General features: G+C 41.2%; 1 protein-coding gene across 1 annotated transcript; it reads left to right on the top strand.

Moving 5' to 3' along the window:
• Positions 1-857: 857 nt before the first annotated feature.
• LOC127645772 (nicastrin-like) lies at positions 858-13,696 on the top strand. The gene is made up of 17 exons (XM_052129443.1): positions 858-998; positions 2,871-2,972; positions 4,050-4,173; positions 4,246-4,364; positions 4,753-4,898; positions 5,072-5,222; positions 6,692-6,804; positions 6,934-7,086; positions 7,164-7,268; positions 7,428-7,505; positions 7,664-7,833; positions 10,119-10,221; positions 10,314-10,412; positions 10,485-10,587; positions 10,712-10,881; positions 12,629-12,838; positions 12,980-13,696. The coding sequence occupies exons 1-17, from the start codon at positions 929-931 to the stop codon at positions 13,100-13,102; spliced, it is 2,139 nt and encodes a 712-aa protein (XP_051985403.1). The 5' UTR covers positions 858-928; the 3' UTR covers positions 13,103-13,696.
• Positions 13,697-15,955: the final 2,259 nt, after the last annotated feature.

Genomic DNA, 15,955 nt, shown 5'->3' on the forward strand with positions numbered 1-15,955 from the left:
ACCAGATGGCGCCATTTTTCTCATGTTTAGCCTGTGGAGCAAATACAAGCTTTTCCCCTATTCACTGTTTACTGTATTATAGAGACCTGCAGGACAACTGAATACTTGATGACGTGTGTGTGTGTGTGTGTGTGTGTGTGTGTGTGTGTTGGTATGGATGTCAGAGTGTGTTTTGTATGTGTGTGTGTGTGTGTGTGTGTGTGTGTGTGTGTTGGCATGGATGTCATGTATGTGTGTGTTGCCATGGATGTCAGAGTGTGTTTTGTATGTGTGTGTGTGTGTGTGTGTGTTGCCATGGATGTCAGAGTGTGTTTTGTATGTGTGTGTGTGTGTTGCCATGGATGTCAGAGTGTGTTTTGTATGTGTGTGTGTGTGTGTGTGTGTGTGTGTAAAAAACAACAACAGTGGCATTATATAAACAAACTGGCATTTAAAGGGTTAAAATCCTGAAATGAATGAATATTTGGTAGTCATCATCAGGATAGTGAAGTCAGTGAAAGTGGAAAATAATATAAATATATAATATTATTATGGCAGTTTTTTGATGTGGACATTTTTGTCCTCTAAAAGTCCTGAGTGTGCGTTTATTTTTAAAATCTGACACTGAATAGAAAATAATAATGCATCACAATCAATGTTGTTGTTAATCATTGACATACCCCACACTGTGATAATCCAAAAATAAATAATAATTATAATAAAAATAAATCCCCTTAGCATTTTTAGTGTTTTCTTTTTTCATAAAAAAACAACAGTGACATTATGTATACACGCTGGCATTGAAAGGGTTAAAACTCTGAAAAGAAATGAATATTTGTTAGTTATGATCAGGACTGACCGCTGTGGCGCTGTCGCAGAATGCCGAATAAGGAAAAGCGGAACCGGAAGTAAACACGCGCTGTTGCAGTTTCATTCTGAAGATCTTTAAATGAGGAAGATGGGAGATTTAAAATCAATAAACTGCGTTAAACTCATTATCATCGCTTTATTTTACACATGTGAGTATAAATGTTATCGCTTCATGTTTAAATGTGTCTGTGGTCACGAGTGGATGAATATTATTCACTCGTTCTGGCCTGAGGCAGAAATATTTCTATTTACTTTTGTTATGCGTTTAAATTTATTTTACACCAAGAACAACAATTGAATATAAGTTATCTAGATATAATATTAATAATCTGTAGAATCAGTGACAGTGCGAGTAATTATGATTTTTCCACCCTAAAATGCTCTAACAAAGAACTTATTGTTATATAGTACCGGGTGTTCGTTATATCTGGTATTTGAGTACCGTGTAAATACTGTATTACACGAATGTGGTAATAATCCAGCACTGTTTATTTATTTATAAAAGTTCTGTAGTATTACGATCTTATTCATCACTGTACCATAGTATCACCACAGTACTTATATATATATATATATATATATATATATATATATATATATATATATATATATATAATACGATTTAACCTATTTTTCAATATTAAATGCCAGCTGTATCATATAAGAAGCAAAAGTCCTATTGGCTTTAATATTATTTTCCACTTTCCATTGGTTAATTATTTACCCAACATCAGTCCTGATCATAACTACCAAATATTCATTCATTTTCATGATTTTAACCATTTAAATGTCAGTTTGTTTATATAATGACATGATATTATATTCATGAAAATACAAAATACAACAAATTAATTAAATTCCATATATTAAATGCTAAGGGGAATGTTTTTTAATTATCACAGTCTGGGATATGTCAATGATTAACAACAACAACATTGATTTTGATGTGTTTTATTTTTTGTGCAGTGACAGATTTAAAAACACTCAGGACAAAAAATGTCCACGTCATAAAACTGCTATAAAAATATTATATTAATATTATTTCTTAGTCTTAGATATTTTTAACCAACATCAGTTCTGATCATAATTCAGGATTTTAATTCTTTAAATGCCAGTTTGTTTACATAATGCCTCACTGTTGTTTTTTACACACACACACACACACACACACACACACATAAACACACTCTGACATCCATACCAACACACACACATACAATTTTATCTGCAAAATATTTTTATATATTAATATTATTTTCCACGTTTTTAACCAACATCAGTCCTGATGATATCTACCAACTATTCATTCATTTTCAGCATTTTAACGCTTTAAATGCCAGTTTGTATTTATAATGTCACTGTTGTTTTACACACACACACACAATTTTCTCTATACACACATACATAACACACTGTGACATCCATACTAACACACACACACACACACACACACACACACACACACACACTTTATTCAGTTGTCCTGCAGGTCTCTATAATACAGTAAACAGTGAATAGGGGAAAAGCTTGTATTTACTCCACAGGATAAACATGAGGAAAATGGCGCCATCTGGTGGAAAATATGAAAATGTAAATTTTGAAGTCAGGGCTCCAGAATGAAAGCAGAATATCATATAATTCATGATGTGATGCTTTAATGGCACTGGGATCAAATATTGCAGTTTTAATGGGGACATTTTTGTCCTGAAGGTCCTGAGTGTGACTATTGTGTGTACACAGTGTGTTATAGATGTGTTATAGATGTGTTATAGGTGTGTTATAGATGTGTTATAGGAACTGAGGTTGAAATATAAAAATACACACCTTTGGCAAAAAATGACCGAAAAAAACAAAAATGTCCCAAAGGTCATACAAGGGTTCAGTAAAATGTACCTCTGAAAGGTGTTAACCTGTGATTTGTTTACTTGTGTAAGGTAATGTATGTTTTCTGAAAGTCCAGCTGAGATGTAAATGTTCAGGTGTATATTGTGTGATGATTGTGTGACGATTGTGTGTTGCAGGTGTGAGCTGCAGTTCAGTGGAACAGAAGATCTATGTTGAGCTGAACGATACGGTTCCGTGTGTTCGACTGATGAACGCCACACATCAGATCGGATGCCAGTGTGAGTATCAATGCTGATAAACGGCTTTATTACCGTCTGTGTGACTGGACAGTCAGAGCTGTAAAACATACAGAGAATTATAAATAATAAAAGTATGCTCGATGAGTGCTTTGAACTACTCAGAGTGTCTGTGTGTCTGAGTGTGTGAGTGTCTGAGTGTGTGTGAGTGTCTGAGTGTCTGAGTGTGTGTGTGTCTGAGTGTGTGTGTGTCTGAGTGTGTGAGTGTCTGAGAGTGTGTGAGTGTCTGAGAGTGTGTGTGTCTGAGAGTGTCTGAGTGTCTGAGTGTGTGTGAGTGTCTGAGTGTGTGTGAGTGTGTGAGTGTCTGAGAGTGTGTGAGTGTCTGAGAGTGTGTGTGTCTGAGAGTGTCTGAGTGTCTGAGTGTGTGTGAGTGTCTGAGTGTGTGTGTGTGTCTGAGTGTGTGTGTGTGTCTGAGAGTGTGAGTGTCTGAGAGTGTCTGAGTGTGTGTGTGTCTGAGTGTGTGAGTGTGTGTCTGAGTGTCTGTGAGTGAGTGGGTGTGTGTCTGAGTGTCTGTGTGTGTGTTTGAGTGTGTGTGTGTGTGTGTGTTTGAGTGTGTGTGTCTGAGTGAGTGGTGTGTGTGTTTGAGTGTCTGTGTGTGTGTGTGTGTGTGTGTGTGTGTGTGTGTGTGTGTGTGTGTGTGTTTGAGTGTGTGTGTTTGAGTGTCTGTGGGTGTGTGTGTTTGAGTGTGTGTGTGTGTGTGTTTGTGTGTGTGTGTGTGTTTGTGTGTGTGTTTGTGTGTGTGTGTTTGAGTGTGTGTGTTTGAGTGTGTGTGTTTGAGTGTGTGTGTTTGAGTGTCTGTGGGTGTGTGTGTTTGAGTGTGTGTGTGTTTGAGTGTGTGTGTTTGAGTGTGTGTGTGTGTGTGTCTGAGTGTCTGTGAGTGGGTGTGTATTCAATTTAAAAATGTGATTAATTACATTTTACACTGAAAATGATTTAATTGGCTGTTTTAAATAAATCTCATTAAATATTAACGGGACCGCGATTTCATTTCAGTTCTTGCCGTGTGAGCTCCTCGGTACAGTCACTAAAATACTGTAAATAACTCTTCGTCTCTCTCAGCGTCTATATCAGGAGACACCGGTGTCCTCCACGTGTTGGAGACAGAATCAGACCTGGACTGGATCCTCAGCACTGGATCACATCCTCCTTACATGGTCGTCATGGAGACGGCCTTCTTCAACAGGTACTGTGACGTCAGTTTCTCAGTCTGTCTGTCTCTCTTTCGGTGCGTCTGATGCGTGACGTGTTTCTGTAGATCGGTGATGTTGAGGATGAAGAACTCGTCCAGGGTCGCTGGAGTCGCTGTTATTGTGTCAAACACGGGTCCTGCTGATGGATTCTCGCCCCACACCACCTGCCCCAACCAGAACACAGGTGTGTGTGTGTGTGTGTGTGTGAGAGAGAGAGAGAGAGAGAGAGAGAGAGAGAGAGAGAGTGAGTGTGAGTGAGTGTGTGTGTGCGCATGTGTGTCTGTCTCTGTGAGTGTGTGTCTGTGTGAGTGTCTGTGTCTGCATGAGTGTGTGTGCGTATGTGCATGAGTGTGTGCGCGCATGTGTGTGTGTGTGTGTGTTGTTTTTAACAGTCAGTAGCCCAGATGTGATTGTTTTGCTATAGAGGTGGGGTGTATATTTGATCACAGTTCAGAGTCTTTTCTCATTAAATGGCTTAAATAGCAACATCTAATGTGTGTGTGTGTGTGTGTGTGTGTGTGTGTGTGTGTGTGTGTGTGTGTGTGTGTGTGTGTGCTTTTCTCATCTGTCAGGTGTGTATTCTGCAAGTTACGGCCCTGAACTAGCCAACTGTAACGCCACCGTATGGAACCCGCTCGGAAACGGACTGTCCTACGAAGACTTTGCTTTCCCTGTGTTTGCTCTGAACGACGAGAATCAAACTCAGGTTATCCGACAGGTGTGTGTGTGTGTGTGTGTGTCCCTTATATGTGCAGGTCTTTTCCTACATTACACTTAAAAATGTCTGAATGTCATTGCGTTAGATCAGTCGTTTTAAGTGAAGAACTACTTTCTGGGGCTGTAAATTGTCTTTGAACTGTCATATTTGTGTGTGTGTGTGTGTGTGTTTAGTGTTATGAGCTTCATAACAAGCGTGTGAACGGCAGCGTTCCTGAGTACCCTCTGTGTGCGATGCAGCTCTTCTCTCACATGCACGGCGTGACCGACACAGTGACGTGTATGAGACGCACAGACCTGCAGAACAGATTCAGCATCAACCCAGGTACACGCACGACGAAATCAGACCTCCTCGAGCCATTTCCTGGGGTCTTTAAATCTCCAAACCAACGTTTGCACCTGTTGAAACAGGACATCACAAAAGACAGGTGTAAAAGAGTCCAATATGTTTCGGAACATGTGTGAGCACATGAGGCTTGTAGTGTAAGCGCGTATCCGTCCACTGACCTGTCAATCAACTGAGGTTCTGGTTCCGGAATTTTTTCAGAACGGCCAATTCCCAATGTGCTGTAAGTCCTCGTGGTGGCGTAGTGACTCACCTCAATCCGGGTGGTGGAGGACGAATCCCAGTTGCCTCCACATCTGAGACTGTCAATCCGCGCATCTTATCACGCGGCTTGTTGAGTGCGTTGCCACGGAGACGTAGCGCGGGTGGAGGCTTCACGCTATTCTCCGCGGCATCCACGCACAACTTGCCACACGCCCCACCGAGAGCGAGAACCACATTATAGCGACCACGAGGAGGTTACCCCATATGACTCTACCCTCCCTAGCAACCGGGCCAATTTGGTTGCTAAGGAGACCTGACTGGAGTCACTCTGCACACGTACGATGTCACATTTTTCCAAACCAAACGTCATGAGTCAAACAGTTCCAGTATTTGTCTAAAAATGGAACCGGTTCTGAATAAGCACCATTTTTCTGCGATGTCACGCGTATAGAATAAATGCAGGCTATGATCGCCTGTGGTGCTTCAGTTAGTTCAGGAGAATTAAAGGCCAGCTTCTTCCATTGTATAAATTAGCCTTAAAGGGATAGTACACCTAAAAATGAAAAGTCTCGTTTACTCGCACTTTATGCCATCCTTGATCTTTCTTCTGCAGAACACAAATGAAGATTTTTAGGAGATTATTTCAGCTCTGTAGGTCCATACAATGCAAGTGAATGGTGACTAGAACTTTGAAGCTCCAAAAAGCACATAAAGGCAGCATAAAAAGTAATCCATAAGACTCCAGTGGTTTAATCCGTGTCTTCAGAAGTGATATGATATGGTGTGGGTGAGAAACGGATCACTATTTATGTCCTTTTTTACTATAAATTCTCCTCTGTGCCCAGTAGGTGTCAATACGCAAGAAGAAAGTGAAAGTGGAGATTTATAGTTAAAAATTACTTGCATATAGATTTGTATTCTTTCTCACCCACACTATCATATCACTTCTGAAGACACGTATTAAACCACTGGAGTCTAATGGATTACGTTTATGCTGCTTTATGTGCTTTTTGGCGCTTCAAAGTTCTGTTCAACATTCACTTGCATTGTATGGACCTACAGAGCTGAAATGTTCTTCTAAAAATCTTCCTTTGTGTTCTGCAGAAGAAAGAAAGTCACATCTGGGATATCATGAGGGCGAGTCAATGATGAGAGAATTTTCATTTTTGGGTGTACTGTCCCTTTAAGAAACTTGAGAAGTGTCCACTAATTGACACGTACTTTTCATCTCTACATCCTCCCAGAGGTTCTGTGTGACCCCTTGAATGATTTTAACGTCTGGGCGTCCACACGGCCCCTCAACAACAGTGCAAAGGGACACGTGGAGAAAGAGAGCGTCGTCATCGCCGCAACGAGGGTGAGCAAAAGACACGTGTTACCCATGCACCTGTCCATAATTATATTTGACATAATATTATAATGTGTGTACATCTTTAACCGGTTAGGGTCTTGACTTGTTGTTTGATTCTCTCTCCATCTGTCGTAGCTCGACGGCCGCTCATTTTTCTGGGAGAAGGCTCCAGCGGCCGAGGGAACCGTGTCTGGAATCGTCACTCTGTTGGCTGCGGTCCAAGCACTTCATCCTGTTACTCAGGAAGCTCCGCCCCCTCGCAATATTTTCTTCACCTTCTTTCAAGGGGTCAGTGAGTCACATCATCATCATTATTAACTCACATCAGTGCGTTTGTGTCTGATCGCCGAATGTGTCTGTCACAGGAAGCGTTCGATTACATCGGCAGCTCAAAGATGGTCTACGACATGCAGAAACAGGAGTTTGTTATCGACATGAATAATGTACACTCCATGCTGGAAATTGGACAGGTGGGTGACCAAAACGCTAGTGAGCTGCCTACCTAGACTGCATTTTAAGACGTAATAACGATTACGCTGCCTGATAAGATGTTGGCCGTATTACAAGCAGCGTTGCATGTGATCTTCACACTCGCAGGGACTTACAGGCTATTTCACGTTTGTTTGTAGGTTGGACTGCACAGTGGGCGTGAACTGTGGCTGCACTCTGACCCCGTATCCCGTAGCAACCAAAGCATTGGAGAAGTAGTAAGTGAAGAAGAAAGAGCATTTGTTTATTTTTATTTTTGACCATAATCTCACCCACACTGTTTGTTTGTCTCTCTCTCTCTCTTTCTCTCTCTTTTTCTCTCTCTCTCTCTCTCTCTTTCTGTCTTTATCTCTCTCTCTCTCACTCTCTCTCTCAGGTCAAGGCTCTGGTGAAAAACATGAGGTCTGTGGCTGCTAGTTTGAACCTCTCATTGGACGAGCCATTTGTCAGTCAGCCATTACCGCCCTCGTCCTTCCAGCGTTTTCTGAGGGCGAGACAGATCCCCGGCGTTGTGCTGGCAGACCACAAATCGGCCTTCAACAACAGGTCTGATCACAACTAATCAATGATTGGGTTCCTTGATGTTCCAAAGGAGTTGAGCCAGATCATGATTAATAACTCCTGCTTTCCAAAAAATAGGGATGCACTGATACCGATACTTTTTCTCTTCCGATTGCAATATCTGAAATCTCCGTATCAGCCAATACCAATCCCGATCCGATATCAGTATTGGGCCGGTTGCTAGGGAGGGTAGAGTCACATGGGGTAACCTTCTCGTGGTGGTGATTAGTGGTTCTCTCAATGGGGTGTGTGGTGAGTTGTGTGTGGATCGTGGAGAGTAGCAGAGCCTCCACATGCTGTAAGTCTCCTTAGCAACCAAATTGGCCCGGTTGCTAGGGAGGGTAGAGTCACATGGGGTAACCTCCTCGTGATGGTGATTAGTAGTTCTCTCAATGGGGCGTGTGGTGAGTTGTGTGTGGATCGTGGAGAGTAGCATGAGTCTCCACATGCTGTGAGTCTCCTTAGCAACCAAATTGGCCCGGTTGCTAGGGAGGGTAGAGTCTCGTGGGGTAACCTCCTCGTGGTGGTGATTAGTGGTTCTCTCAATGGGGCGTGTGGTGAGTTGTGTGTGGATCGTGGAGAGTAGCAGAGCCTCCACATGCTGTGAGTCTCCTTAGCAACCAAATTGGCCCGGATCAGATCAGCGCAGAGATGTGCATTTATACTGGACCAATCTCGAGCGCTCAGCCGCGCAGATCATCATAAACAGAGCTGCGAGTAGCACGGGCTGAGTCGCCGATTCGGCACTGATTATTTGTTTAAAACCTCCTATGAAAGCCCATAAAGTGTCGATTAAACCAGTTTAAAATTTTATTAAACGGCCCGACATTCTAAACCGCATTGAAAAGGAATAAATGAGCACAATGAACTGACAGAAATTGTAAGGATGCAATCCACACATCACAGATATTTAAAATATATATATATATATATATATATATATATATATACCATGAACTTATATCAATATAGTAGCCAGAGAATACAGTTTAATTTCAGAATGAGTTTTTCTTATGAAAAATGCCATCATCTGTTTTATGGTTACGGCTAATCAAGTGTTTACATTTGGTTGCTATGACCTCATTGCAAATGCACCGCTGTAACTATGGATACAATGGAACTTCTGTTCTAAAGCTGATTGTAGAAAAAGACTTTGTTTGTCTTCAGATGACTATTTTAATCGTCAAGATCCTGATAAAAAGAAAGAAACCCTGAAAGAAAACAAATTTTCTTTCTGTTGGACCGGTGCGACCATTTGTGGAATTGAACACCGGTGCTACCGCTCTTAAATGTTAGTCTGGAGCCACGTAAATAAATAGGAAATTAATCATAATTTGCTGTGGCATTGAAACAATTCATTTGCAAGAACAAATCTAAAAATAAGAAAAGATCAAATCAAATTAAAACAATTAGAGACAAACTTTGATGTTTGCTTGATAAAGTCTTGTTTGAATATTCTAAATAATTTAAATATTTGAACATTCCGTCAATGTAAGTCTATGGGCTTTTAAAAGTTTCGATCGCTCGCTGTGCGAAAACCGTAATTCCGATCCGTTAGAAAAGTCATCGCAACCCGAGTCAGAACAGTCTGAAGCTAGTCTGTGCTACAGGTCGACCGATAGTGGATTTTGCCGATAACTAAGGTGGTGGACGGGCTCATAACCGATATATCGGCCGACTAGTTTTTCAAAATTGATTTATAGAATGTAAAAAAAAAAATCCTATTCTATCCCTACTATGACGGGACTCTATGAAAGAGTCCTAAATGAATAAAATCCCAGATGCAGTTCATTTTTCAACCATAATCCCCAAAATAACCAGAACATTTTGGTTTGATTTGGTGCATAACGTGGGACTTTTTAAGTATAAACAAGCCCGAAACACACCAGGGACTCTTATTTTGAAATTACAAAATGGTGAAAAACTACCAGCAACTATCGCCATCGATTTTTGCCTATAACAATAGTTCCAAAAAGCAACTATCGGCACAGATTAATCTGTAAAACCGATATATCGGTCCACCTCTAGTCTCATAGTCCTCATTTTGATCTTGGTTTAGGGACTTGGTAAAAACCCTAAACAAAGTCTGTAGGATTACATCTGTGGACTGCTGTAAACCTGTGCACACAGCCAGCCAATCAGATTGCAGCTTGCTGTTTTGAGGAGGATCTTGCCATTTCTGTGTGCGTTAGATGGTCTATGGGATGGCGTGTCATCTGAGGCCAAGTCTGATTTAACGGATTATATTTTTCCACATGTACCTGAAACAGGTACTACGAGAGTTTGTACGACACCGCAGCAAACCTGAATGTGACGTACCCGCCAAACCTGAGTCCAGACAAACAGCTTGTATACGAGACCGACGCAGCCAAGGTACCGTAGCAACCATTTTAACTTGGTAATATTACGTCTGCTTTCTCATTTGCGCACATGTTTTTTAATCATTTTCTCGTTCTCTCTCTCAGTCTCTAGCTGAAGTGGCCACGCTAGTCGCTCGATCGCTTTACATGCAGGCAGGAGGCGAGGAGAGCGCACTCAACAACATCACCGCTGACCCTAAGATTGTGAGTCACATGACCACACACTGAAGTGTCACATGGTTACATGCGACTCACTGTCTCTGTCTTCTCTGTCAGGTCGCTCAGTTGCTGTATGGTTTTCTCGTTGAGAAGAACAACAGTTGGTTCAGATCGTTGTTGCCTCCAGAAGTGACAAAAAAACGAGATAATGCCATGTTAGGTGAGATTACACCCTGTTCCACGGAAACCGGGCCATGTTTCCAAAGACCGGACAGCCTTGTTCACGTCTGCTAGTTTTGAGAACATCCACTCATGTCTGACTCTGCCCCCCGTGTGCTCTCCAGGTGCTGGTCCTCCTCAGTTCTACATCGGTCTGGGCCCACGGATCCACGGTCCAGTCCACAGCGTGACGCGGTTCGTGCAGTATATAATGGCTAACCTGACGGGAACTGTAACCAACCTCACAGAGACTCAGTGCCAGAATCCCAGCGACATCAATACTGAGAGCAAAGATGTGAGTACAACTTGTGTACAAGTGCCCTAGAAAATGTCAAGAGAATAAAAGTACCGATTATTGATGAGTTTGGATATTTTGAGTACCGCATATCAGCATTGGTCCAATAACTGTGCCACAGATTAACAGAAGTGTTAGTGCCATCTTGTGATAGATCCATAATCTAACATCAGCCAAATCAATGGATTAAAAAAAAAAACAACCTTTGAATTTGTTTAATTTATTTCTGTCTGTAACGTTCAAACCTTTTTATATATATATATATATATATATATATATATATGAGTATATAGATATAGTGTATAGAGTATCATATGGGGTAACCAAATTGGCCCGGTTGCTAGGGAGGGTAGAGTCACATGGGGTAACCAAATTGGCCCGGTTGCTAGGGAGGGTAGAGTCACATGGGGTAACCAAATTGGCCCGGTTGCTAGGGAGGGTAGAATCACATGGGGTAACCAAATTGTCCCGGTTGCTAGGGAGGGTAGAGTCACATGGGGTAACCAAATTGGCCCGGTTGCTAGGGAGTGTAGAGTCACATCGGGTAACCAAATGGGCCCGGTTGCTAGGGAGGGTAGAGTCACATGGGGTAACCAAATTGGCCCGGTTGCTAGGGAGGGTAGAGTCACATGGGGTAACCAAATTGGCCCGGTTGCTAGGGAGGGTAGAGTCACATCGGGTAACCAAATTGGCCCGGTTGCTAGGGAGGGTAGAGTCACATGGGGTAACCAAATTGGCCCGGTTGCTAGGGAGGGTAGAGTCACATGGGGTAACCAAATTGGCCCGGTTGCTAGGGAGGGTAGAGTCACATGGGGTAACCAAATTGGCCTGGTTGCGAGGGAGGGTAGAGTCACATGGGGTAACCAAATTGGCCCGGTTGCTAGGGAGGGTAGAGTCACATGGGGTAACCAAATTGGCCTGGTTGCGAGGGAGGGTAGAGTCACATGGGGTAACCAAATTGGCCCGGTTGCTAGGGAGGGTAGAGTCACATGGGGTAACCAAATTGGCCCGGTTGCTAGGGAGGGTAGAGTCACATGGGGTAAACAAATTGGCCTGGTTGCGAGGGAGGGTAGAGTCACATGGGGTAACCAAATTGGCCCGGTTGCTAGGGAGGGTAGAGTCACATGGGGTAACCAAATTGGCCCGGTTGCTAGGGAGGGTAGAGTCACATGGGGTAATCTCCTCGTGGTGGTGATTAGTGGTTCTCTCAATGGGGCGTGTGGTGAGTTGTGTGTGGATCGTGGAGAGTAGCATGAGTCTCCACATGCTGTGAGTCTCCGCGGTGTCATGCACAATGAGTCACGTGATCAGATGCGCCGATTGACGGTCTCAGACACGGACGACAACTGAGACTCGTCCTCCACCACACGAGTAACCGGGCCACCACGAGGAACTACTAAGTAGTTATATATTAAGCATCCCAAGTTAAAGCTCCAGCCTCCAGATCTTAAAAATAAATATTGCTAATATTTTGACAAGTGGTTCTCTTCTAAACTCTAGTGAGCTCTCAAGCTAGACGACATTGTTGCAGTCTGATGAAGGCTGTCCCAAACTATAGGCAGCAAAATGATGCACCTTATTTTGGGCAAACAGTCCATGGATGTTAATTTGGCAATGCCATAATGCATTGAAAATGTCCATACAGTATTTGTGACCCAGTCGAGCGGAATATCGCTCATGATAACTATATTTTATTGGTTTTCCTATATTTCCTGCTCTAATATCGGATTTGTTTTTTCTCTCTCAGTTGTTCGCATACTTCTGGGTTTCGGGCTCCGTCTCTGTGAACAGCACCGGTGACCCGTTCTGTGTGCGGGCATCTGTACGTCTGTCTAAAGCTATCTCGCCAGCGTTTGAGCTGCTGGAATACGGATCCAGAGATTATTCCACATGGACGGAGTCTCGCTGGAAGAGCATCCGAGCGCGGATCTTTCTCGTGGCCAGCCGAGAACTCGAGGTAACTCAGGGAAAAAGCACCAGAATGTATTTTTATTTATTTTTTATTATAAATGTTATTTCCGAGATAATAACTGGCCGTCATGTTAAAAACGTCACCTTTTGAAATTATTAATTTTTTTTGTCTCTTTGTCTCTAATAGATGTTAACACTCGGGGTGGGCGTGGCTGTGCTGCTCTTGTCTCTATTGGTGACGTACTTTATCAGTTCAAAGGCGGAGCTTTTGTTTAGCTCCGCCCGCGATACGCCCACGACCACCTACTGAACGCAACCAGAGACTGCGAGCATCCAATTAAAACCCATCAAAACACAAACACTCACAGATCTGAAGCACAGATGCACTCTTGAATCAATTATTAACTTATTCAATCCTCACAGATCAAACAGAACTTGGTCTCCTGGATAGTTGTTCATATTTGTTTTTCCTCATCGTTTTAATAATTCCAGATTTTGTTTTTCTATGACGTGGGTGTGGCACAAAACTAAAAAGCTGATTTTAACTGAATGTGATTAATATTAATGAGCGATTGAATGTTGACATGTGTTGAGTGTCTGATTATGTGTGTGTGTGTAAACAGTGAGTGTGCAATAGTTTAAAGCTGATTATGTTGTCGATCTTTTTGTTTGTGAATGTAACACTGTCTGTTCTTTCGGACGTTTACGACCACGACTACACTAGAAAACTCCAAACACAGCTCATAACGTTCCAGTCAAGAGAGGCGGAGTTTAAAAAAAACCAAATGATTAATGATATACAGCGTTTGCTTCTTGACTGGAGTTGGAGCTGTTTGATCAATGATGTCATTATTATTCTTGAAGAACTTGATGTCTTGAGAACTGAATAAACATCTTTTCCAGAGTTTTGATTTCTTTCGTTTACGGCAAGACGCTTTGGCATTCAAAGAAATAATATTTTACGAAATGTTTTTAAGACCACTTTGGTTTATTCGCATTAATATCATGACAATTAAGCACATCAAATGCCATTTAATAGAGTATAATCATCCGTGCACATGGATTTTTTAAAATATTATTAAAGGTACAACAAACACAAACATGATGTACTGTATACTTGCAATTGTACAATACAAATGCACTTTATCATCTAAATAATTTCTAATAATATATATATAGTTTCTGCTAGAATAATGAAATTGTTTTGCAATGCAAAAGAAACTCTTAATGGTCTCAAAAATAATACATTCAAAATATTTTAGCCTATTTGTACAATTCAGGCATTTTAAATGAATAAAATCACATCAAATTGAATTGTGTAATATTTAACCGAATTAAATACAAAATTTTAATGTTTTATTTCATTAAAGGTTACTCAATTCAATATTATGGAATTTTGTGATGAAATTAAAATGCGTAAATCTTACTATTATTATTAAGTGTAGGCAAAATAATAATTGTCTTTTTCTTACATATTACTATTCTTATAGCGATTATGTTTAAATAATATAGTGCCCACTTATTTCAGAGCTTTAACCCTTAATGGTGCGTTCACATACAACGCGAATCGAGCGTTTCAAAGTCAATGCAAAGACGAGAATGGCGCGAAGCGAAAACGAGAAATTCGCATGACGCGTTGTCGCGAAAGCCTATCAGCATTGAGATTGTCCGGAAGTATTTTGTATTAATATTGTTGTTGTTTTTTTATATATACTGTTTTTGTTGCAATTATTATTATTATCATTTTCTATTTAATTATTGTGTGATTTTGATACCAAATAAAAAAATTTATAAAATAAAAAAAAGAGAGATCGTCACTGACGTACTGACGTAGTTGCAGAAGAAATCTGTAAAAATGGATGAAAACATTGTTGTAGTGTGTGTGCGTGTGCACCCGGAATTGTACGACACATCATCAAAGTATCTGTGATATCGGCCATGGTTGATGGCGGAAATATAAATTGTAGTAGAAGCCCCGCCTCCTGACCTTTACCGGAAGAGAAGGGGGAATATTCGCGGGTTCACGTTACTCCCGCCAACGCTGGTTTAAACACAAACTTAATCCAACGGTCAAACTCAAGTGAGTTTGTGTGAGGCAAAATTTTATTTTGCGTTGTATGTGAACACACCCTTACAGTCTTCGTTACAGGCCGACACACTTAATATCAAGAATTACCAGAGGTGTGGACTCGAGTTGTGTGACTTGGACTTGACTCGGACTCGAGTCACTAATTTGATGACTCGACTCGATAGAATCAAAAAAGACTTGCGACTCCACTTATACTTTGACAGCAATGACTTGCAACTTGACTTGGACTTCAGCCGTCTGACTTGGAAATACTTATACTTTTTAAAACCACAGATATGAGTTGTATAATTAAAAATGTGCAGTAAATCAACAATTAATTTCCCAAATAAACGATTAATTTGATTTACAAATCTGCATGTCAACGCTCCTTATTCAACCAATCAGACAACCAACCAATCAGCTTCCACGAAAGCTGGACCAAGTTTGAAGGCCGCGGCGCAGATTTAAGGACAAGGACACAGCAAAGATTATACCAAAGGTGATATAATTGGGATATATTGAATACAGCGTTAAAGGCTACAGAAGGATTGCAACATGTAGAACCTGTGGTTCCAAAATTACAGACACCTCGTCGACAACGTCCAATTTTGTGAGGCATCTGAAAATCCACAGACAGAAGTTGTTAACTCATTTACGTCAGCTATGGTTCAGTAACATACATGTCTGTGGCAGATTTACAGGCTAACAAAGTCTGCATATCCGCAAACTATTGTTTACTGCGGTCAGTAGCGTTTAACGTGTTATAGCAATTGGTGTAATGGACAAAATCTTCCCGGTGTTTTATCACGCTGTTGTATGACCTCGATAAAGGAGCTGCATGACCACACACGTGTTGGTGCTTTTGAGCATAACTGTCAGAACATGCATGTAAACACACGGACGTGCTGGTCCTCTGTCATGTGTTTAGCTATATTTAATTAATTATATTGGTTACTGTTCTACAAATCACAAAACTACGGAAGAGGATTAGGGCCAAGCAATAAAAAAAAAATAAAACCATCTCGAGATTAAAGTCATTATAATGCGAGAATAAACTCATTACATATCGAGAATAAAGTCATAATGCGAGATTAA

This window comes from Xyrauchen texanus, chromosome 6 (genome assembly GCF_025860055.1).
Source record: "Xyrauchen texanus isolate HMW12.3.18 chromosome 6, RBS_HiC_50CHRs, whole genome shotgun sequence".
Classification (NCBI taxonomy): Eukaryota; Metazoa; Chordata; class Actinopteri; order Cypriniformes; family Catostomidae; genus Xyrauchen; species Xyrauchen texanus.

Bases quoted from the DNA above. Each gene is read 5' to 3' on its own strand.
- LOC127645772 (XM_052129443.1), top strand. From the start codon at position 929: ATGAGGAAGATGGGAGATTTAAAATCAATAAACTGCGTTAAACTCATT. The intron at 5,223-6,691 runs GTACACGCACGA...ACATCCTCCCAG, and splicing joins CAGATTCAGCATCAACCCAG to AGGTTCTGTGTGACCCCTTG. The intron at 10,588-10,711 runs GTGAGATTACAC...TGTGCTCTCCAG, and splicing joins ACGAGATAATGCCATGTTAG to GTGCTGGTCCTCCTCAGTTC.